This window comes from Bufo gargarizans, chromosome 2 (genome assembly GCF_014858855.1).
Source record: "Bufo gargarizans isolate SCDJY-AF-19 chromosome 2, ASM1485885v1, whole genome shotgun sequence".
Lineage (NCBI taxonomy): Eukaryota > Metazoa > Chordata > Amphibia > Anura > Bufonidae > Bufo > Bufo gargarizans.
In genome coordinates this window covers 720,650,218-720,674,519 of record NC_058081.1, presented here as the reverse complement: position 1 = coordinate 720,674,519, position 24,302 = coordinate 720,650,218, and the positions used below count along the sequence as shown (strand labels likewise).

Genomic DNA, 24,302 nt, shown 5'->3' with positions numbered 1-24,302 from the left:
AGTGACGCACACGCCCCCGGCCGTCTTCTTCCCATACTGCACCTGGTGCCATCTCCTCTGCAGGTAAGTGACGCACACGCCCCCGGCCGTCTTCTTCCCATACTGCACCTGGTGCCATCTCCTCTGCAGGTAAGTGACGCACACGCCCCCGGCCGTCTTCTTCCCATACTGCACCTGGTGCCATCTCCTCTGCAGGTAAGTGACGCACACGCCCCCGGCCGTCTTCTTCCCATACTGCACCTGGTGCCATCTCCTCTGCAGGTAAGTGACGCACATGCCCCCGGCCGTCTTCTTCCCATACTGCACCTGGTGCCATCTCCTCTGCAGGTAAGTGACGCACACGCCCCCGGCCGTCTTCTTCCCATACGGCACCTGGTGCCATCTCCTCTGCAGGTAAGTGACGCACACGCCCCCGGCCGTCTTCTTCCCATACTGCACCTGGTGCCATCTCCTCTGCAGGTAAGTGACGCACACGCCCCCGGCCGTCTTCTTCCCATACTGCACCTGGTGCCATCTCCTCTCCAGGTAAGTGACGCACACGCCCCCGGCCGTCTTCTTCCCATACTGCACCTGGTGCCATCTCCTCTCCAGGTAAGTGACGCACACGCCCCCGGCCGTCTTCTTTCCATACTGCACCTGGTGCCATCTCCTCTCCAGGTAAGTGACGCACATGCCCCCGGCCGTCTTCTTCCCATACTGCACCTGGTGCCATCTCCTCTCCAGGTAAGTGACGCACACGCCCCCGGCCGTCTTCTTCCCATACTGCACCTGGTGCCATCTCCTCTGCAGGTAAGTGACACACATGCCCCCGGCCGTCTTCTTCCCATACGGCACCTGGTGCCATCTCCTCTGCAGGTAAGTGACACACATGCCCCCGGCCGTCTTCTTCCCATACGGCACCTGGTGCCATCTCCTCTGCAGGTAAGTGACGCACACGCCCCCGGCCGTCTTCTTCCCATACTGCACCTGGTGCCATCTCCTCTGCAGGTAAGTGACACACATGCCCCCGGCCGTCTTCTTCCCATACTGCACCTGGTGCCATCTCCTCTCCAGGTAAGTGACGCACACGCCCCCGGCCGTCTTCTTCCCATACTGCACCTGGTGCCATCTCCTCTGCAGGTAAGTGACGCCCCCGGCCGTCTTCTTCCCATACTGCACCTGGTGCCATCTCCTCTGCAGGTAAGTGACGCCCCCGGCTGTCCACATGATGTAACCCGAGTCATCAGACCAGGCTTCTTCCTCTGCTCCATGGTCCAGTTCAGGGGACCCTGAGCCCTCTGACCGGCCTGCAGCTACACCGCCCCATACTCCCTGTCCCTATCGGCCCTGACACCTGTCATCGGATGCAGGAATGTTGTCAGCACTCTGCCCTATAGCGGCTCTTGTGTGGGATTGCCCAGACGGCTAGCCTTCATCCCCACACCACTCAGTGTTAGCGATCTTGCCCCTGTCGCTGGGTCACCGCTGGTCCTTCCTTTGGCAGATACAACCACCACATAGCGACCAGTCCTCTACACCTCACAGTTTGGCCCTTGACCTCAGACCCTTCCGCTTGCTCATTTTCCTGCTTCTAACACATCACAACTGACCGCTCACTTGCTGCTCAATATATCCCCCCCTCCCCCGCAACTGCCACCAGGTAATCAGCGGGAGCCACTGCACCGGTATTAATGTTATGGCTGGACGGTGAAGAGCTGCATCTTTTGTACGGACATCACTGGGGGCCACAGCTGGCACAGACGTTCCATACCTGACACTGCTGGGGGCCACAGCTGGCACAGACGTTCCATACCTGACACTGCTGGGGGCCACAGTTGGCACAGACGTTCCATACCCCACACTGCTGGGGGCCACAGCTGGCACAGACGTTCCATACCCCACACTGCTGGGGGCCACAGCTGGCACAGACGTTCCATACCCCACACTGCTGGGGGCCACAGCTGGCACAGAAATTCCATACCCGACACTGCCAGGGGCCACAGCTGGCACAGCCTTTCCATACCTGACACTGCTGGGGGCCACAACTGTCACAAACATTCCATACCTGGCATTGCTGGGGGCCACAGCTGGCACAGAAATTCCATACCTGATACTGCCAGGGGCCACAACTGCCACAGACGTTCCATACCTGACACTGCTGGGGGCCACAGCTGGCACAGACGTTCCATACCTGATACTGCTTAGGGCCACAGACGTTCCATACCTGACACTGCTGGGGGGGGGCCACAGCTGGCACAGACGTTCCATACCTGACACTGCTGGGGGGGGGGCCACAGCTGGCACAAACATTCCATACCTGGCATTGCTGGGGGCCACAGCTGGCACAGACATTCCATACCTGGCATTGCTGGGGGCCACAGCTGGCACAGACATTCCATACCTGGCATTGCTGGGGGCCACAGCTGGCACAGACATTCCATACCTGGCATTGCTGGGGGCCACAGCTGGCACAGACATTCCATACCTGGCATTGCTGGGGGCCACAGCTGGCACAGACATTCCATACCTGGCATTGCTGGGGGCCACAGCTGGCACAGACATTCCATACCTGGCATTGCTGGGGGCCACAGCTGGCACAGACATTCCATACCTGGCATTGCTGGTGGCCACAGCTGGCACAGACATTCCATACCTGGCATTGCTGGTGGCCACAGCTGGCACAGACGTTCCATACCTGACACTGCTGGGGGGCCACAGCTGGCACAGACATTCCATACCTGACGCTGCTGGGGGGCCACAGCTGGCACAGACATTCCATACCTGACGCTGCTGGGGGGCCACAGCTGGCACAGACATTCCATACCTGACGCTGCTGGGGGGCCACAGCTGGCACAGACATTCCATACCTGGCATTGCTGGTGGCCACAGCTGGCACAGACGTTCCATACCTGACACTGCTGGGGGGCCACAGCTGGCACAGACATTCCATACCTGACGCTGCTGGGGGGCCACAGCTGGCACAGACATTCCATACCTGACGCTGCTGGGGGGCCACAGCTGGCACAGACATTCCATACCTGACGCTGCTGGGGGGCCACAGCTGGCACAGACATTCCATACCTGACGCTGCTAGGGGCCACAGCTCGCACAGACGTTCCATACCTGACACTGCTAGGGGCCACAGCTTGCACAGACGTTCCATACCTGATACTGCTGGGGGCCACAGCTTGCACAGATGTTCCATGCCTGGCATTGCTGGGGGCCACAGCTGGCACAGATGTTCCATACCTGGCATTGCTGGGGGCCACAGCTGGCACAGACATTCCATACCTGGCATTGCTGGGGGCCACAGCTGGCACAGACATTCCATACCTGGCATTGCTGGGGGCCACAGCTGGCACAGACATTCCATACCTGGCATTGCTGGGGGCCACAGCTGGCACAGACATTCCATACCTGGCATTGCTGGGGGCCACAGCTGGCACAGACATTCCATACCTGGCATTGCTGGGGGCCACAGCTGGCACAGACATTCCATACCTGGCATTGCTGGGGGCCACAGCTGGCACAGACATTCCATACCTGGCATTGCTGGTGGCCACAGCTGGCACAGACATTCCATACCTGGCATTGCTGGTGGCCACAGCTGGCACAGACGTTCCATACCTGACACTGCTGGGGGGCCACAGCTGGCACAGACATTCCATACCTGACGCTGCTGGGGGGCCACAGCTGGCACAGACATTCCATACCTGACGCTGCTGGGGGGCCACAGCTGGCACAGACATTCCATACCTGACGCTGCTGGGGGGCCACAGCTGGCACAGACATTCCATACCTGGCATTGCTGGTGGCCACAGCTGGCACAGACGTTCCATACCTGACACTGCTGGGGGGCCACAGCTGGCACAGACATTCCATACCTGACGCTGCTGGGGGGCCACAGCTGGCACAGACATTCCATACCTGACGCTGCTGGGGGGCCACAGCTGGCACAGACATTCCATACCTGACGCTGCTGGGGGGCCACAGCTGGCACAGACATTCCATACCTGACACTGCTAGGGGCCACAGCTGGCACAGACATTCCATACCTGACACTGCTAGGGGCCACAGCTGGCACAGACATTCCATACCTGACACTGCTGGGGGGCCACAGCTGGCACAGACATTCCATACCTGACACTGCTAGGGGCCACAGCTGGCACAGACATTCCATACCTGACACTGCTAGGGGCCACAGCTGGCACAGACATTCCATACCTGACACTGCTGGGGGGCCACAGACGTTCCATAACCGATACTGCTTAGGGCAACAGCTTGCACAGATGTTCTATGCCTGGCATTGCTGGGGGTCACAGATGGCACAGACGTTCCATACCTGGCACTGCTGGGGGCCACAGATGGCAAAGATGTTCTATACCTGGCATTGCTGGGGGCCACAGCTGGCACAGACGTTCCATACCTGACACTGCTGGGGGGCCACAGCTGGCACAGACGTTCCATACCTGACACTGCTGGGGGGCCACAGACGTTCCATAACCGATACTGCTTAGGGCAACAGCTGGCACAGACATTCCATACCTGACACTGCTGGGGGGCCACAGACGTTCCATAACCGATACTGCTTAGGGCAACAGCTTGCACAGATGTTCTATGCCTGGCATTGCTGGGGGTCACAGCTGGCACAGACGTTCCATACCTGGCATTGCTGGGGGCCACAGCTGACTGCGATGATCTCGCTGACGATCTTCTTCTCCTTTAATCTGACGGCTTCTTCCACAGCGATCTCGCAGAACGGGTTCATGGAGTGTTTCACACCATCGGTGACCACGCCGGTCTTATCAGGCTTCACTCGGACCTGAGGAACAGAGAGGTAACGGTGGGTTATTAGTACTGTGGGTACACCCCCCCATACTGCCCATCTAGGCGGCACCATACCAGAGTGGGAGACGCGCTGCCGAGAGCAAAGAGAAAACAGGAGAAGGCAGAATGGACGCCAAGATCACCAAAACATCACCGGACCCCGCACCGTCTATAGCTCCGGGGATGTACAGCAAGTGCGCCATAGGGGCCACCACTGTCCTGCAACTTTCTAATAGAGTTCATGTTTCAGTTCCTCACCATCCATCAGGATCTCCGCTTGCTGAGTGGAATAGAAACTGATCTCCTTCCTCTGTACACCCCCAAAGGTATACTGCCCTTCTGCCATTCCACGCACAGCAATGTTCATCCAAAACCTCCTGGTTCATGAACACAATACCAAAACTGTTGTAAAGACTGACACACAGAGCAATATTACTTGGCTGGACGAAAGCCCCGGACGTGTCCTGCCGCTCATCACCTACGTCACACCATGTACGTCACCGTGCCTCATTCCACGCGCTGGGGGTACTCAATTCTCAGGAGCGCACGTTATTTTTATTGCTCGTTAATGATTCATTCTCCAATTATGCACAAGAAACGCGTTTTACGCCATCTAGACGGTTCTCCCGCGTCAGCAGAATTCGGCGTGTTGAGAGGCCGGAGCGCTTCCCTGCCTCCCACCTGCAGCAGAGGTTAAACATTCATTCAATCTGGACCTTGAAGTGCATGTGAAGGACGTGCTGGTGGCGAGCCGTGGACAGACGCCAGGAGGGGACGGGCGCGCTGCAGACAGGAGAACACCTCTACTATCACAACCTCCTCTGATAGGGCCGCAACCAGATAAGGAGCATGTTCAAGCAAATCTCATCTGTGCCAAGGGGAAGGGAAAAAGGACCGCAGCCGACGGGCGCTTCTGAGGCGCTGGAGCTCCACCTGGTGGACACGAGGCGGAAATACAACATGGAACCGCACACAGTATGTGCACACGCATCGATCGTCAGGTGACCGACTAAATATTAATGGACGCGGCAGTGGCTTCAGAAAGAGACCTGCAGAGGGCGCCCCGACTCATACTGCCCTGAAAAAGATCATGAAAATACAGTCAGCGGTGACTGCACTGTGCCCTGGAGGGTCATGTCAGGGGCCCAACAGTACTGATCATTAAGGGGTGAACAAAGAGACACTGGATCCCTTTAACTACAACTCTCAGCATGCTAAGAAAAAAAGAAAAATAACGATCGGCTCCACCGCTGATCTCTGCCAGGACCCTGAAGAAAATGGATATTGTGTAATGCCTAGTGCAGGGCCTGAGGGGGTGGGGCCTGACAAAAGAAACTTCTCTCTGGAATCCGTGTCATGCTCCGCCCCCCCATCAGTGCTAAGCATAACATATTAATGTCAGGAATTCTATTCATGTAGCAGGTGGATCAGGATGAACAGTGCTCTCAGAAGGACCTAGGAGAGCAGAATCGGGGGGGGGGACATCATTGGGGTACATTTTAGCAATGCAGTGCAGGGAACTGGGGACTTAATGGGAGTTTAACCCTTAGATGGATCCATGATGTCTGCCTCTGTGGGGTCTTCTGATGTAGCCCTCTAATAACCCCCCGCCGCCGCCGGCTCTGCTCATCCATAACAGACACGCGGCTTAGAGAGGGAATCTGCTCCGCATTACGACAAATAAGGAATAAATTGTGCCTCAAGGAGCCGGCTGATGGTGCCTCGCGCTCGCCCAGACGGTGGAGGCGTCCTCGCTGAGAAAATCTGCGAATCCTTTCATTACAAACAACAAAAGCTGAAAATAAAAGGATGGAGATCAGCGGCGAAGGCGCCATTTACATACAAATCATCTGTGGCGACCGACAGCTGCCGCTCCATCATCAGCAGACGACACTTCACCATCAGAAGGGAAGCGACAAATAATCCGCCGCCCCCGATCCGCCGCTCAAGACGCCTCATTAGTTCCTAAAGTCACTGACGGATCTCGGCGGGAAGACGTCTGCACCGGCCGCCAGTCCCCGTAACTAGTGTCCTCTGTTATCAGCCACTGCAGACTGGAGGGAAGAGCAACAGAGGACCAGAAGGCTCCTCGGCCTATAACAGGGGGGCAGCCTCTCTAAAGAATGGGGCGCAACTGCCTAACATGCTGAATGAAGAAGCGGCGTCATTACTGGGCTGCTGGGTAACCAGGGAGGGTTATCCTCGGGGCTGCAGCAGTCCCTTACCTGGACAGGGCCTACAGCACTGTTCATCCTGAGCTTCCTAGTTCAGTCAGGAGACAGTGGCACACAAGGGTTGGTGCAGAGATGGCTGCCATTACTGTTACTCTGCACCCCCTACGGTCATCTAACGTCGCCCCGGTCCTACTGGTTTCCTCAAAGAGAAGCGTAGTCGTGACCCTGGCAGCCGCTTATCCCCCACCTCCCTGCACAGAAATAACATGCCTCATGGTGTGGCTGAACAGCTCTGGCTAATATAGCGGGGGAGACCGTATGGCTTACTCCTTCCTCACGGGACAAATGGATAACACAGTGATGGGGGGGGGCATGGACTTCCCCTTTAACACAGATCACAGACTTTCCTCATTACCGGCCTCTTAGGTTTCCACATTCGCACAACTGTCCTCGACGACTTCCACAGTGCGACACTAGGGGGCGCATTAACCCATCAATCAGTAATTACTAATACAGCACATCAGAGCCGCCACCGCCGAGCGTCCATTTCTCGCTTCTTCATGAAAGTCTCTACGGGGGCGATTACAGACTAACAGAGCGAGGGCTGAAAGACGAGGGGGGCGCCCCCCAATATCACAGGAAGAGTTCACATCACTGTTTAGCTTTCCGTTCTTATGATCAGTCAGAAAAACAGGATTCTGTAAAAAAAAAAAAAAAACACGGATCCTGTTTTACCAGTTGTCATTCGTCTGAGATCAGTTGGCTCAAACCAATAACGGATGCAACAGGATCCGTTTTTTCTTTTTTTCTCTTCTTCTGATGGATCAGAAGAACGGAAAGCTAAACGGTGATGTGCGCGGAGCCGAAGCGGCGTGGCCGTCTGGGAATCGGGTCGTCTCGCCCCACGATTCCCTCACCACAAGCAGGCCTCTTTCACACTGGCGTTAGGATTGTCCGGCAACAGCCTATAGTGAAAAATAAAATAATCACAGAAAAAGATACAAAACATCCTGCACGATATGATAACTGAATGTGCGGATGTACATGGCGACATAAGATCACGGAAAATAATGCACTAAAACAATAGATGCAAACATAACACAGGACTAGGCCCTCACTCTGGGGATAAAATCTGAGACTCTCAGCCAATATATTTTGATCAAAACACATCTGTGCCCACCTACCAGCGCCGCGGTGGTCTCAGGTCAGGCAGGTCCTACTCTGTACATCTATATTCAGGAGAGCAGACCCTGCACATGTAGTGTGCTGCTCCGAGTCACCTCTATGTGCATCCAGCCACCAACGAGAGAAGGAGGACACACCTATATGCACCACCGAATCCAGGTCACCTAATAGATAGTTGGGGCACAAGAATGCTACCCCCCAGACAATGGGAGCGCAGTCACACCTGAAGGTGCCACTCCTTAAAGCACATACGTTTATCCCTATCCCACAGGCGACCTGGATTCGGTGGTACATAAAGGTCCTCCTCCCATTGGTGGCTGGATGCACATAGAGGTGACTCGGGGCAGCACACTATATGTGCAGGGTCTGCTCTCCTGAATATAGATGCCCAACGGCATAGGTAGGTTTAGCGTAGGACCTGCCTGACCCGAGATCACCGCGGCGCTGGTAGGTGGGCACAGATGTGTTTTGATCAAAATATATTGGCTAGGGCTCCATTTAGACGTCTGCAGTGCATTGCGGATCCGCAATACACCCGGCCGGCACCCCCCATAGAAATGCCTATTCTTGTCCGCAATTGCGAACAAGAATAGGACGTGCTCTATTTTCTTGAGGAGCCGCGGACCGGAAGATCGGGGCCGCGCTCTGGAAATGTAGATGCGGAGAGCACATAGTGTGCTCTCCACATCTCTTCCGGCCCCAGAGAATGAATTGGTCCGCACCCGTTGCAGATAATTGGAGATTCTACAGACGTCTGAATGGACCCTAAGGGTCTCAGAGTGAGGGCTTAGTCCGCAGATAATGTTTGCATCTATTGTGTTAGTGCATTATTATTTCCATGAATGAACAGCCTATAGTGAACGGGGCCGGAGCGGACTTCGGGCAGCACACGTGTGCAAACGTTAGTACGGACCCCCCTGCCAGAACAGCCTACCGGAGAATCCTACCGACAGTGTGAAAGAAGCCATAAAGGGTTAAGAAGATTCCAGTTTGAGCAGTTTCCCAGTGCGAGACCCCAGCAGACAGTGCCCCGTATCTCAGCTTCTAAAGCCCCTACAGATGGAGCATACATATGTGTAAGGCTACTTTCACATTAGCGTTTTTTGCGGATCAGTCATGGATCTGCAAAAACGCTTCCGTTACAATAATACAACGACCTGCATCCGTCATAAACGGATCCGGTTGTATTATGTCTTACTCAGCCATGATGGATCAGTTTTCTATAGCGTCAGAGAAAACGGATCCATCCCCATTGACTTGCATTGTGTGTCAGGACGGACCCGTCTTGCTCCGCACCACATTGCGGACAGAAAAACGCTGCTTGCAGCATTATTCTGTCCGCGATCGGGACGCAACCAAACAGCACCAAATACATTCTGGTGACTCTGTTCCGTTCAGTTTTGTCTCTATTGACAATGAATTGGGACAAAACTGAAGCGTTTTCTTCCGCTATTGAGACCCTATGACGGATCTAAACAGCGGAATTGAAAACGCAGATGTGAAAGTAACCTTAGGGACAACTTTACCAGAAGCCGCGCAGCAGCAAGTCCCACACTGTAAGGCGCTGTTCATCTGCATTCGGCATGCATGCTGGGAAAGCTCTCGGGGTATACGGCAAACGTTAACCCTTCGTCAGGTGTACATCAGTATATTCTTCTCCATAAGAGAGGTGCAGCAGGAGGCGCTAGACCTAGGACCACAGCCAAACAAGTCCAGGGAGGTATAGATGTTTTCTATGGGCAACGGATGGAGATATATGGCCGGAGCACCAGCCTGACATCGGCTGGACCTGTTACATGTGCGCTCGGCAGCTGAAGGCACGTGTTGGTCTCATGTTCATATGTGCCCACATTGCTGAGAAAAAAATGGATTTTTGTACTTACCGTAAAATCCTTTTCTCGTTGGATGCATTGGGGGACACAGTACCATGGGTATATGCCCAGCTGCCACTAGAAAGAAAAAAAAAAGTGTTGGCTCGGCCCAGGTGGGCTATACCCTCTGCACAGGCACTAGACTAACCAGTTGGTACTAAAGCAATAGGGGCACCAAAAACCAGAACAACCAGAGAAGACAACATGTCCTAAATCAGAGAGATGACCATCAACAAAGAATCCGGGAAAACCTGAACAAAGAACGAAACAACAAGGGGGAATCTGTGTCCCCCAATGCATCCAACGAGAAAAGGATTTTCAAAAATCCATTTTTTTCGTGAACGGCATTGGGGGACACAGCACCATGGGACGTCCCAAAGCAGTCCCCGAGGAAGGGAAGATACAGCCATGCGGAGCACCTAACGCACAGCCGCTTGCAGAACCTTGCGACCCAGACTGGCATCAGCAGAGGCCAGGGAATGGATGTAGTAAAACTTTGAAAACGTGTGAACTGAGGCCCAGGTGGCGGCTTTACAGACCAGGGAAGCCGAGGTCTGATGCAGGACCGCCCAAGAAGCCCCGACCGCCCTAGTGGAGTGAGCGGTCAATCGAAAAGGGGGAACACGACCCTTCGCCACATAGGCTTCCTTAACAGCCGACCGATTTCAGCGGGAGATGGTGGCTTTGGAGGATTGTAAACCCTTACAGGGGCCCTCGGGAACCACAAAGAGGGAGTCAGAACAACGGAAGGACTCTATCAACTGAATATACAGCTGAAGTGCCTGAACAACATCCAGGCGGTGGAGGGACTGCTCTCTGAGATGAGAAGGGTTGGGGCAGAAAGAGGGCAGAACTATTTCCTTGTTAATGTGGAATGAAGAAACCATCTTGGGAAGAAAAGAGGGAACACCAAAAAGGGGGATCGACAAGAGAGCGCCGCTAATTCTGAGACTGCGAATAGAGGTAATCGCCACCTGAAAGGCAACTTTAAAGGAGACGTAAGACAGAGAAATCTCCTTCAAGGGCTCAAAAGGGTGGGACTAAAGGGCGTCTAAGACAAGGACTAAAGGGCGTCTAAGACAAGATTTAAATCCCAAGGTTCCACAGGAGAACGGAAGGGGGGAACGCAATGAGCAACCCCCTGGAGGAAGGTTTTCACCTGGGAACGGGAAGCCAGGGGCCTTTGGAAAAGAACAGACAAGGCCGAGTTCTGACCTTTGAGAGAGGCAAGACGAAGACCTTTCTCAAAGCCAGTCTGAAGAAAAGCCAGGATCCTAGGGATGGAAAAAAGAAGAGGGTGGACCTTGCCAGATTCACACCAGGCAAAATAAGCCTTCAAGGTACGTTGGTAAACCTGGCCGACTGGGGTTTACGTGAGTGAAGCACGGTCTGAATGACAGACTCTCAGAAACCGAGGAACCTCAGGACTGCGGCCTCAACAGCCACGCCGTTAAATAAAGCCGAGCTAAACTCGGGTGGGACAGCGGACCTTGAGAAAGGAGGTCGGAATGCAGTGGGAGCTGCCATGGGACGTCGGCGATGAGAAACACAAGCTCTGCATACCACGCCCTGCGGGGCCAGTCTGGGGCCACCAGAATCGCCAGGAACCGATCAATTTTAAGGTGCTTGAGCACCTGAGGATAAAGGGGAATGGGAGGGAAGAGGTACAGGAGGCTGAACTGGGACCATGGAAGGACAAGGGCGTCCACTGCCAGAGCCTAAGGGTCCCGAGACCTGGCAACGTAAAGCGGAAGCTTGCGGTTCAGACGGGAGGCAAAGAGGTCCACATCTGGGGTTCCCCAACGCTGGCAGAGTTGGAGAAACACCTCTGGGTAGAGAGACCACTCGCCCGGGTTGAGACATTAGCGACTGAGGAAGTCTGCTGCCCAATTGTCGACTCCGGGGATGTGGACAGCGAGGAGGGTGGGAACATGTTCCTCTGCCCGCCCCGCAGGATGCGGGAGGCTTCCTTCAGGACCACCGCGCTTCTGGTGCCCCCTGGTGGTTCAGATAAGCCACAGCAGTGGAATTGTCTGTCTGGATCCGGATTAGGAGACCGCTGAGGAGGGGAGTCCAACAGGAAAGAGCTAGGAACTGGCGCTGAGCTCTAGGACTTTGATCTGCAGTGAAGACTCCCCCGCTGACCCTGGGCTGTGAGAGACCCGAAGACCACCCCCCAACCCGCCAGGCTGGCATCGGTGGAAATCACCTGCCAACGTGGGGGAAGAAAGGATCTGCCGAGGGAGACAGTGCAAGGGATCAGCCACCAACGCAAGCTCAGGCGGACCTGGGGGGAAAAGGCAGATCAGGCGATCGAGGCCTGACGGAGACTTGTCCCACCGGGCGAGGATTAAGAGCTGAAGGGGCCGGGTGTGGAATTGGGCATAGGGATTGCCTCGAAGGTGGCAACCATCCATCTCAAAACGTGCATGCACGTCCTGATGGGCAGAGGGGACGGTAAGCAAAGGCGAGCCACCCCTGACTGGAGAAACGCTACCTTGTCCTGGGGAAGGAACACTCGCCCGAGGAGAGTGTCGAAGACCATGCCCAGGAAATCCATTCTTTGGCAGGGAACCAGAGAGGACTTGGGGTGTTCACCAGCCACCCAAACTTGGACAGTACAAAAAGGATGATGTGTAGGCTGGACAGGTTGTCCTCCCGTGACGGAGCCTTCACCAAAAGATTGTCCAGGTAGGGTATCACTGCAACTCCCCTGGCACGGAGAAGGGCGATGAGGGGAGCCAATACCTTTGTAAAGACCCTCTGGGCGGACGCCAGGCCGAATGGTAGAGCCACAAATTGAAAATGCAGAGAACCTACCGCGAATGCATCCTGTATGTTGATGGACGACAGAAACTCGCCCTGCTCCAGAGAGGCAATCAAAGATCTGAGGGACTCCATACGAAAGTGCCGGGTCCGGACAAAATGGTTAAGCGCCTTCAGATCCAAAATGGGGTTAAGAGAACCGTCCTTCTTGGGAACAGTGAAGAGGTTTGAGTAAAACCCTTGAAAGCGTTCCGAGTTTGGGACCGAAACTATCACTCCAAGAGTGTGAAGGGAACGAATGGCCTGAAAAAAAAAAATAATATCGCAGGTCCGGCGACGATTGGAAGGACTGGAATTCTATTTTGTATCCTAAGGAAACGACCTTCAGAACCCAGGCGTCGTCCACGCTTGCGTGCCAGGTATCTTGAAAGGCAAGCAAATGACCCCCTACAAGAGGGGGAACAACGTCATGCAGAAGATGTCTTTGCAGGCTCGGGTTTGGAAGGCTTGGGGCGGGCGTGCCAGGAGGGCTTGGCCTTAAAGAAAGGCCGGACTGTCTTTTTGTCTTGATGGGAGGAATCTCGAAAGGAGCGAAAACACTGAGACCGCGATGCTGGCATAAGTCGGCGGCAGCGAGGGCAATTCTGGGGCAGGAGGGAACTTTTTCCGCCCGTGGCCTCGGAAATAAGCTCCTCCAAGCGCTTCCCAAAAAGCTTACACCTAGGAAGGGGAGAGAAATGAGGGCCTTCTTGGAGGCGGAATATGCCGCCCAGGCACGGAGCCAGACTGTACGCCGGATTGCCACAGAGTTAGCGGCTGCCCTGCTAGAGCGGCGGGCCAATTCCAGGGAGGCATTACAAAGATACCGGGATGCCTGGAGAATCTGAGAGGCAAGGGCATGGAGCTCCCCCTGGGCAGAATCGGGAGGCAAGGACCGGATAAGCTGTTTGGCCCAGACCAGGCAGGCCTTAGCCACTCAAGACGCAGCGAATGCAGGACGGATAGCGGAACCTGCTGCCACAAAGATAGACTTGGCCAAAGAGTTGATCCTCTTGTCCGACGGATGTGACAAGGAAGCCGCATCAGCCAGAGGAAGGGTGGTGGCCTTGGCCAGACGTGCCACCTGGGGATCTACTTGAGGTGGGACCCACCACAGATTTAGGGACTCCTCGGAAAAAAGAAAGAATGTCCGAACCCTGTGAAAGCTGAAGGCGCCTATCAGGGTGACACCACTCCTTAGCCAGGAGTGCGTAGAGATCCACATAGTTAGGGAAAACCAAAGCGGGGCGCCTGGAGCAGTGGAATGATACGGATTCTTGAGCCGAGAAGGAAGGGTCTTCCTGCACGCGGAGCGCGTCCCTGACTGCCTTGATGAGGTCCTGCATAGCCGTAGACAGCGCCATCAGCAGGGGCGGACCGCGGGAGACCGGGGGCCCTCCGGAAAGAAAGAGCTGGGTGAGGAGTGTAGAGGGAGGTAAGTGGTGCCCGGGGAGGGGTGGCTCGGGCCAAACAGAGCACCAGGGACCTGAGAAAATGCGGCCTAGTCCCAAAAAAGCCGGGGACTAGAGTAGCGAGGAAGGATTGGGAGTGAGTGGGGGAGGGGGCATAAGGGCCGCGGACGGAGTGGCCAGAGAGAAGAGAAAGGACCCTAAGGGGGAGAGAAAAGAGAATTTCCTCTCAACCTGGGGGAACGGGCAGGGACGCAGGGGAAGATACTCACCGTCCAACGTCTTCGGGCGCCGCAGGGTCACCCCTTTGGCAGACTTAACACTTACGTGGGAATGCCGGCATGCCACTGCGGATGCAGTCATGGGGACTGGGTGACCGGCGAGGCACTTCAGTATGCGCCCGCAGAGGGTGCAACTACAGTGGAAACCCATGATGGAGCCCCAACCTGCAGCAATAAAGCAATAAAAAGCAGCAAGACCTGCGAAAAAAGAGCATCTCAAGTCTGCCTCCTACGGACACTAGAGTAAAACGGGTTAGTCTAGTCCCTGTGCAGAGGGTATAGCCCACGGTATAGCCCACCTGGGCAGAGCCAACACTTTTTGTTTCTAGTGGCAGCTGGGCATATACCCGTGGTGCTGTGTCCCCCAATGCCATTCACAAGAAATTAAGTTTCAATATATGCAAATGAGCTTCTAGGAGCAACAGGGGCGTTGCCATTACACCTAGCGGCTCTTCTCTATATGTCAATGCCGCGCCCTCTGTACTTTGATTGACAGGACCAGGTGTGATCACATTTACATGGTCTGGTCCTGTCAATTAAAGTGCAGAGAGAGCAGAGCCTTAGGAGTAAGGGCTACGCCCCCGTTGCTCCTAGAGGCTCATTGTACTTCTTCAGCAATGCGGCACATATGAACATGGGACCAACACAGACGCCTTCACAGGTACGGGCCTGCTGACAGGCGCCCTTCAGCTTCACAGGTACGGGCCTGCTGACAGGCGCCCTTCAGCTTCACAGGTACGGGCCTGCTGACAGGCGCCCTTCAGCTTCACAGGTACGGGCCTGCTGACAGGCGCCCTTCAGCTTCACAGGTACGGGCCTGCTGACAGGCGCCCTTCAGCTTCACAGGTACGGGCCTGCTGACAGGCGCCCTTCAGCTTCACAGGTACGGGCCTGCTGACAGGCGCCCTTCAGCTTCACAGGCACGGGCCTGCTGACAGGCGCCCTTCAGCTTCACAGGCACGGGCCTGCTGACAGGCGCCCTTCAGCTTCACAGGCACGGGCCTGCTGACAGGCGCCCTTCAGCTTCACAGGTACGGGCCTGCTGACAGAGGCCTTCAGCTTCACAGGTACGGGCCTGCTGACAGACGCCTTCAGCTTCACAGGTACGGGCCTGCTGACAGGCGCCCTTCAGCTTCACAGGTACGGGCCTGCTGACAGGCGCCCTTCAGCTTCACAGGTACGGGCCTGCTGACAGGCGCCCTTCAGCTTCACAGGTACGGGCCTGCTGACAGGCGCCCTTCAGCTTCACAGGTACGGGCCTGCTGACAGGCGCCCTTCAGCTTCACAGGTACGGGCCTGCTGACAGGCGCCCTTCAGCTTCACAGGTACGGGCCTGCTGACAGGCGCCCTTCAGTTCACAGGTACGGGCCTGCTGACAGGCGCCCTTCAGCTTCACAGGCACGGGCCTGCTGACAGGCGCCCTTCAGCTTCACAGGCACGGGCCTGCTGACAGGCGCCCTTCAGCTTCACAGGCACGGGCCTGCTGACAGGCGCCCTTCAGCTTCACAGGCACGGGCCTGCTGACAGGCGCCCTTCAGCTTCACAGGCACGGGCCTGCTGACAGGCGCCCTTCAGCTTCACAGGCACGGGCCTGCTGACAGGCGCCCTTCAGCTTCACAGGCACGGGCCTGCTGACAGGCGCCCTTCAGCTTCACAGGCACGGGCCTGCTGACAGGCGCCCTTCAGCTTCACAGGCACGGGCCTGCTGACAGGCGCCCTTCAGCTTCACAGGCACGGGCCTGCTGACAGGCGCCCTTCAGCTTCACAGGCACGGGCCTGCTGACAGGCGCCCTTCAGCTTCACAGGCACGGGCCTGCTGACAGGCGCCCTTCAGCTTCACAGGCACGGGCCTGCTGACAGGCGCCCTTCAGCTTCACAGGCACGGGCCTGCTGACAGGCGCCCTTCAGCTTCACAGGCACGGGCCTGCTGACAGGCGCCCTTCAGCTTCACAGGCACGGGCCTGCTGACAGGCGCCCTTCAAGCTTCACAGGCACGGGCCTGCTGACAGGCGCCCTTCAGCTTCACAGGCACGGGCCTGCTGACAGGCGCCCTTCAGCTTCACAGGCACGGGCCTGCTGACAGGCGCCCTTCAGCTTCACAGGCACGGGCCTGCTGACAGGCGCCCTTCAGCTTCACAGGCACGGGCCTGCTGACAGGCGCCCTTCAGCTTCACAGGCACGGGCCTGCTGACAGGCGCCCTTCAGCTTCACAGGCACGGGCCTGCTGACAGGCGCCCTTCAGCTTCACAGGCACGGGCCTGCTGACAGGCGCCCTTCAGCTTCACAGGCACGGGCCTGCTGACAGGCGCCCTTCAGCTTCACAGGCACGGGCCTGCTGACAGGCGCCTTCAGCTTCACAGGCACGGGCCTGCTGACAGGCGCCCTTCAGCTTCACAGGCACGGGCCTGCTGACAGGCGCCCTTCAGCTTCACAGGCACGGGCCTGCTGACAGGCGCCCTTCAGCTTCACAGGCACGGGCCTGCTGACAGGCGCCCTTCAGCTTCACAGGTACGGGCCTGCTGACAGAGGCCTTCAGCTTCACAGGTACGGGCCTGCTGACAGAGGCCTTCAGCTTCACAGGTACGGGCCTGCTGACAGACGCCTTCAGCTTCACAGGTACGGGCCTGCTGACAGGCGCCCTTCAGCTTCACAGGTACGGGCCTGCTGACAGGCGCCCTTCAGCTTCACAGGTACGGGCCTGCTGACAGGCGCCCTTCAGCTTCACAGGTACGGGCCTGCTGACAGGCGCCCTTCAGCTTCACAGGTACGGGCCTGCTGACAGGCGCCCTTCAGCTTCACAGGTACGGGCCTGCTGACAGGCGCCCTTCAGCTTCACAGGTACGGGCCTGCTGACAGGCGCCCTTCAGCTTCACAGGTACGGGCCTGCTGACAGGCGCCCTTCAGCTTCACAGGTACGGGCCTGCTGACAGGCGCCCTTCAGCTTCACAGGTACGGGCCTGCTGACAGGCGCCCTTCAGCTTCACAGGTACGGGCCTGCTGACAGGCGCCCTTCAGCTTCACAGGTACGGGCCTGCTGACAGGCGCCCTTCAGCTTCACAGGTACGGGCCTGCTGACAGGCGCCCTTCAGCTTCACAGGTACGGGCCTGCTGACAGGCGCCCTTCAGCTTCAACAGGTACGGGCCTGCTGACAGGCGCCCTTCAGCTTCACAGGTACGGGCCTGCTGACAGGCGCCCTTCAGCTTCACAGGTACGGGCCTGCTGACAGGCGCCCTTCAGCTTCACAGGTACGGGCCTGCTGACAGGCGCCCTTCAGCTTCACAGGTACGGGCCTGCTGACAGGCGCCCTTCAGCTTCACAGGTACGGGCCTGCTGACAGGCGCCCTTCAGCTTCACAGGTACGGGCCTGCTGACAGGCGCCCTTCAGCTTCACAGGTACGGGCCTGCTGACAGGCGCCCTTCAGCTTCACAGGTACGGGCCTGCTGACAGGCGCCCTTCAGCTTCACAGGTACGGGCCTGCTGACAGGCGCCCTTCAGCTTCACAGGCACGGGCCTGCTGACAGGCGCCCTTCAGCTTCACAGGCACGGGCCTGCTGACAGGCGCCCTTCAGCTTCACAGGTACGGGCCTGCTGACAGGCGCCCTTCAGCTTCACAGGTACGGGCCTGCTGACAGGCGCCCTTCAGCTTCACAGGTACGGGCCTGCTGACAGGCGCCCTTCAGCTTCACAGGTACGGGCCTGCTGACAGGCGCCCTTCAGCTTCACAGGTACGGGCCTGCTGACAGGCGCCCTTCAGCTTCACAGGTAGGGACCTGCTGACAGGCGCCCTTCAGCTTCACAGGTACGGACCTGCTGACAGACGCCTTCAGTTTCACAGGTACGGACGAACCTGCTGACAGACGCCTTCAGTTTCACAGGTACGGACCTGCTGACAGACGCCTTCAGTTTCACAGGTACGGACGGACCTGCTGACAGACGCCTTCAGTTTCACAGGTACGGACCTGCTGACAGATGCCCTTTAAGGGGAATGGATCCATTTTTTTCGCTTTTTCCCATTTTTCAGCTCCTCTGATGGGACAGAGTAACGGAAGCCATGACCCCGCTCAGATCCATCACAGGAACGAAAGTAATGGAGCGGCCCGATGGAGCCCACTGACTAGAATGGGATCCGTCAATGTTTTTCGTTAGAAAGCCTGGCCTTTCACCGTACAGAGCAGCGTGCCGCACAGCGGTGCCCTGGATTTATAACAGAATCTGCGACGGCTTATGACAGATGTGAACAGAGCCGAAAGAGCTGCCCAGAAAAACACAAAGAGCGGATGATCAGCCTGACCGACCCCAATGCCCCCCTATCTGGTCGCCCTCCGTCCTGTCGCCACCTGCACCCGGGTCTCACCCTTCAAATCAGTACCTGAGGGACAAGGGCAGTAAAGAAAGGGGGGCAACTAGAACCAAATTCTCCAGGAGGGAACACAGCAGCAGCACCACGCGCAGCGATCATGTACACGGGGGCGACCCTTGACAAACACGTATCCACAGGATGGGGGAGAAGCGACTGGGTGCCCGACTGCTGGGGCTCCGCTAGCTCCAGGGGGCCATAGAGTTGCATAGAATAGCAGTGTACATGCAAGACTGCCGCTCCAATCACCCGGACACAGGGCCCCCGTTCTAGTGATCAGCGGGGCCACAGCAGACGCTTATCTCACTTCCTGCAGGTAGGGAATACCTGTCTGTCACTCTGTGCAGATCAGCGGGGGCGGTACAAGCTGGGCTGAGGGGTAAAGCTCTGGTGCGGACCCCCAGGGTCCGGGCTGCCGTTCTCCCCCAGAACAAACCAGCATCAGATCTCAGATCCGTACGAAGAAGAGGAAACGGTCGGACTGGTAACGAGCCCCCCACTACCCACAGATCCCCAAAACAGGCTCTCCTCCGGGTAGTTAGGGGACAATCCCAGGGGAGAGGGTCAGACGGAGGGGGGCCGTGTCCAGCACACACTAAACATGCCGAACGTCTGCCTGTGGGGCTCATGGACACACCGGGCACTGACACCCGCACAGTGGCACCCTGCAGCCACACCCTGCCAGCCCTCCGCTATCTCCCCCGCAGGGTCCAGGTCTCCACAGCACCCGGACCGTCTCTCCCCGCAGCCACTCAGTAAGGTCATGGACCCATCACTGCTCCGGCACCCTCCCCTCCCCCGCACGTCACTGGACGCAATCCTACAGCAGGTCAGCAGAAGCACAGCGAATATCAGCGGGACGCAATCCTACAGCAGGTCAGCAGAAGCACAGCGAATATCAGCGGGACGCAATCCTACAGCAGGTCAGCAGAAGCACAGCGAATATCAGCGGGACGCGACCACTCCTTCTCCCGACAGCGGGACGCGACTATCTCTCAACTACTAGACATGCCTAACCACTCCTGACAACCAGACACTGCTCCCCGCCTCCTTCTGACAACCAGACACTGCCCCCCGCCACCTTCTGACAACCAGACACTGCCCCCCGCCACCTTCTGACAACCAGACACTGCCCCCCCCCCGCCACCTTCCGACAACCAGACACTGCCCCCCCCGCCACCTTCCGACAACCAGACACTGCCCCCCCCCCCGCCACCTTCCGACAACCAGACACTGCTCCCCCCCCGCCACCTTCCGACAACCAGACACTGGCCCCCCCGCCACCTTCCGACAACCAGACACTGGCCCCCCCCGCCACCTTCCGACAACCAGACACTGGCCCCCCCCGCCACCTTCCGACAACCAGACACTGCCCCCCCCCGCCACCTTCCGACAACCAGACACTGCTCCCCTCCTCCTTCCGACAACCAGACACTGCTCCCCTCCTCCTTCCGACAACCAGACACTGCTCTCCTCCTCCTTCCGACAACCAGACACAGCTCCCCTCCTCCTCCTGACAACCAGACACAGCTCCCCGCCACCTTCTGACAACCAGACACTGCTCCCCTCCTCCTTCTGACAACCAGACACTGCTCCCCTCCTCCTTCTGACAACCAGACACTGCTCCCCTCCTCCTTCTGACAACCAGACACTGCTCCCCTCCTCCTTCTGACAACCAGACACTGCTCCCCTCCTCCTTCTGACAACCAGACACTGCTCCCCTCCTCCTTCTGACAACCAGACACTGCTCCCCTCCACCTTCTGACAACCAGACACAGCTCTCCTCCTCCTTCTGACAACCAGACACAGCTCCCCTCCACCTTCTGACAACCAGACACTGCTCCCCTCCTCCTTCTGACAACCAGACACTGCTCCCCTCCTCCTTCTGACAACCAGACACTGCTCCCCTCCTCCTTCTGACAACCAGACACAGCTACCCTCCTTCTGAAAACCAGACACTGCTCCCCTCCTCCTTCTGACAACCAGACACTGCTCCCCTCCTCCTTCTGACAACCAGACACTGCTCCCCTCCTCCTTCTGACAACCAGACACAGCTACCCTCCTTCTGACAACCAGACACAGCTCTCCTCCTCCTTCTGACAACCAGACACAGCTCTTCTCCTCCTTCTGACAACCAAAACTACCTCCTCTTCCTCCTGATACTATGTCAGGAACACTCCTCCTCCTGACACCCCGGCCCAGCTCCTCACAGGCAGCTCTCGGCAGGTCTCACCTTCACTGCATAGTCTATGACCCGCTTGACACCGACCAGAGCCCTCAGCGCCATCTTTCCTGCCGACTGAATAGAAGGGTCCGCGCAGCCAACCAATCAAATCCCTCTCAGACACGAGCGCCAATCACGGAGTCAAACGCTGCAGCCAATCACGAGGCTAGTCTTGTACAAGACACCACGTGCTCTTACAGCGCCATCCAATCACTGACAACGACGTCCCGTCCTGACGTATCTTAGAGGTCGAAGCGGACTGCTGCGGGGCAGCCATCTTTGATTTGGGCAGCGAGGTGTTTTCGGTTGATTCGGGCCTGTGGTGATCCCCTTCTCTGTGTGAAGGGCTGAGGAGGAAGAATATTAATGTCTGCTAATGAAATCTGAACCACCAGCGTATTACAGTGCATGAGTGATAGCGACCAATCAGATTCCAGCTCTCATTTTTCAGAGGCCTTTTGAAAATTGTAAGCAGCTGCCTGATTGGTTGCAGTGGACAAAAAAATAATAATTATAAAAAACTTCTCCATAAGTTTGTTAGTGAGGGAAAGAAGCTGCAATGAGGCGATGCTCAAAATGTCTTGTGTTCTGCATCTATAGACCTCAAATTAGTCACTAGCAGGATTTCCAGATGCATTTGCTAAAAGTAGACATTCCCTTTAATTAGAATGAGTCACTTTAAGAAACCTCACTTGAGCATTTTGTTTCCCAATCGCCCAAATATCACCCATCTGTAAGACATAGGTGCCTGATTTTCATATGAATTTGCGTGACGGTGCAGCTGTACTTCACGGAAGAGCAGCAGTGACAGGTCACATATATGGCCGCTTTAAGGCACGATAGCAAAAATAGAAACGAGCGAAGAGAACGAGAATTGACCTTTTGTGGTGTCGCAAAAAATCACCCAACTTTTCAACAAAAAAAATCTCTCAGTGCGCTATAGCACTGAATGTCCACCAGATGTCGCTGTGCTGTGCATTTTGTTCTATACCTTTCTGTCACTGAGACCTACAGAAAAGAAGGAGCGTCGTGCGGTCTAAAGCCCGTACAGGCGACCGGATCCACGCCCGTCATTGCAAGATATTGGGGGACATTTATCAATAACGGCGTAATTTGTGCCAAAAAATACTAACATTACAAATAAAAAGTGGTGATTTGTTTCACCCCCTTTAATTAAAACATTACTTTTTTAAATATAAACTTGATTATTCGCCTATTCCTCTTGATTAAGGCCAGTAGCGCGAAAATGCAACTTTTTTTAAGCAGAAATGCACCATTTCAGACAACCCTACCAGACCGCACTTGCGACTTTTGAAACGTATTTGTGACATTTCCGCCGGCAAATTGCGACTTTTACATCACATAAGCTGGTCTTATTGTTGTGCCATTTCTACCGATAAGAGGATGATAAAGGTGATGGCCCCGCCCACTTCGACATTTATAACTCATTTCTGGCGTGATGCATTCTTTATGGTGAAAATTCTGTAGAAATTTCTCTTCGGTGCATTTTACGCCATAATTTTGGTGCAACGTGCTTAGTAAATGTCCCCCTGTGTGCGTGGTCACTGCCATCAGTTTTTGCAGGGAGGATTGTCCTTACTAGCTGGATCGGGACTTGTACACTGTAACAAACACATGCTGTACGAAGGGGAGTAGGTCTGGAGAGGGGGTTAGCCTGGAAACAACCAAATTTCATTCACTGCCGGCAAGCAGAGATTTTGACAGTGTTAATGAAGTCCAAGGTGTATTAGAAAGTGGCAGAATTAGTTGTCATGCCGTGAATAATCCTATATAAGGCCTCATGCACATGACCGTATGTATTTTGCTGTCCCCAAAAAACGGATCCGCAAAAAATACGGATGACGTCCAGGTGCATTCCGTATTTTCTCGGAACGGAACAGCTGGCTCCTAATAGAACAGTCCTATCCTTATCTGTAATGCGGGCAATAATAGGACATGTTCTATTTTTTTGCTGAACGGACATACGGAAACAGAATGCAAACGGAGTAACTTCCGTTTTTTTTCAAGCCTATGGTCCGCAAAAAGACGGAACAGACACGGAAAGAAAATACGTTCATGTGCATGAGGCCCTAAGGCTGAAAACAATGTGGAGAAGACGGACAAGCAACTAGGCCAGAGGCTGGGATAAGGGAGCAGGTCACCTCCTATTGCTTCCCTAACCCTCGCCCTAACTCCTACCCATATGAACGGACCTGGATGGTAGAATGGCTCATACCTAGGAACCTAAGTCGCCCTGATAATCCCTAAAAAATAGGAAAAGGGCTGAGACAACCTGTTCTTCAAATACACAGAAGCACAGGAGTCTCAACCGGCCTAAATGCCAGGAAAAAAGTAAAGACCGTATACAGCTGCTGGATTGGCAGGTAAGCACACAGAATAACACACTTACCTGCCGCAGCCACAACCACTGGAACCTGAGCATGAGTACTAGTGCCCACACACCATACAGGACACAGTACAAACCACCACCCCCAGGTATCCAGCCCACAAGTTACTGCCTGGACCCCCATGCAAACAAGACGCATGGTGGCCCCAGGCAGAGCTGCATGCAGACTTGTAGTTCCCCCTCCGGGGAACCCTGTTACCCCATTCCGGAGGACACACCAATAGACAGGACGTTGTGTAGCAAACATGCTGGACAACAAACACCACCAGACATGTAACAACAATCAGACATAACACCTACCCATAGAAACGACACCACACATAAAGTAGTGTAAAGAAGGGAATGAGACACCGGGAAGACATAGGTGAGACATTGCTGAGACCTTGATGTTCCACAAGGTGGCCCTCAAGCACTGGGCAGATGGAAAAAGCCAGACATGAGCAAAGCTCCAGCACCAACAAAGGCTGGAGGACAACTAACTCCAGCCTATAAGCCCCAGGTTAAATAAACCTGGTGGCCACACTCAGTCACCAGAACAAGACAGGGAAGGAACTAATATATAAGGGGAAGTGCACACACATGCAGAGTAAACGACACGTAGCCCCTGGCAACCGCATGCACGGCAAATGTGTCACGGCAAACAGCAACAAGATTGTGATACCGCGTGACAAGGATAGCAGATAACATTAGAGTGATCCATTAATCACGAGTACGGGAGCCCATACTCTGCGGAGACCCCCCAAAATGAACAGTCAAGCATGTGCCCTGCTCTATTCATCTC

At 55.8% G+C, this 24,302-nt stretch overlaps 1 protein-coding gene across 1 annotated transcript in view; it reads right to left on the bottom strand.

Annotated features, from left to right (window-relative positions):
• The window catches only part of ETFB (electron transfer flavoprotein subunit beta), a 31,033-nt gene extending 9,780 nt beyond the window's left edge, over positions 1 to 21,253 (bottom strand). The window contains 2 exon segments of the mRNA XM_044282635.1: positions 4,643 to 4,801; positions 21,124 to 21,253. Coding sequence (XP_044138570.1) covers positions 4,643 to 4,801; positions 21,124 to 21,177 — 213 coding nt within the window. The 5' untranslated portion in view covers positions 21,178 to 21,253.
• Positions 21,254 to 24,302: the final 3,049 nt, after the last annotated feature.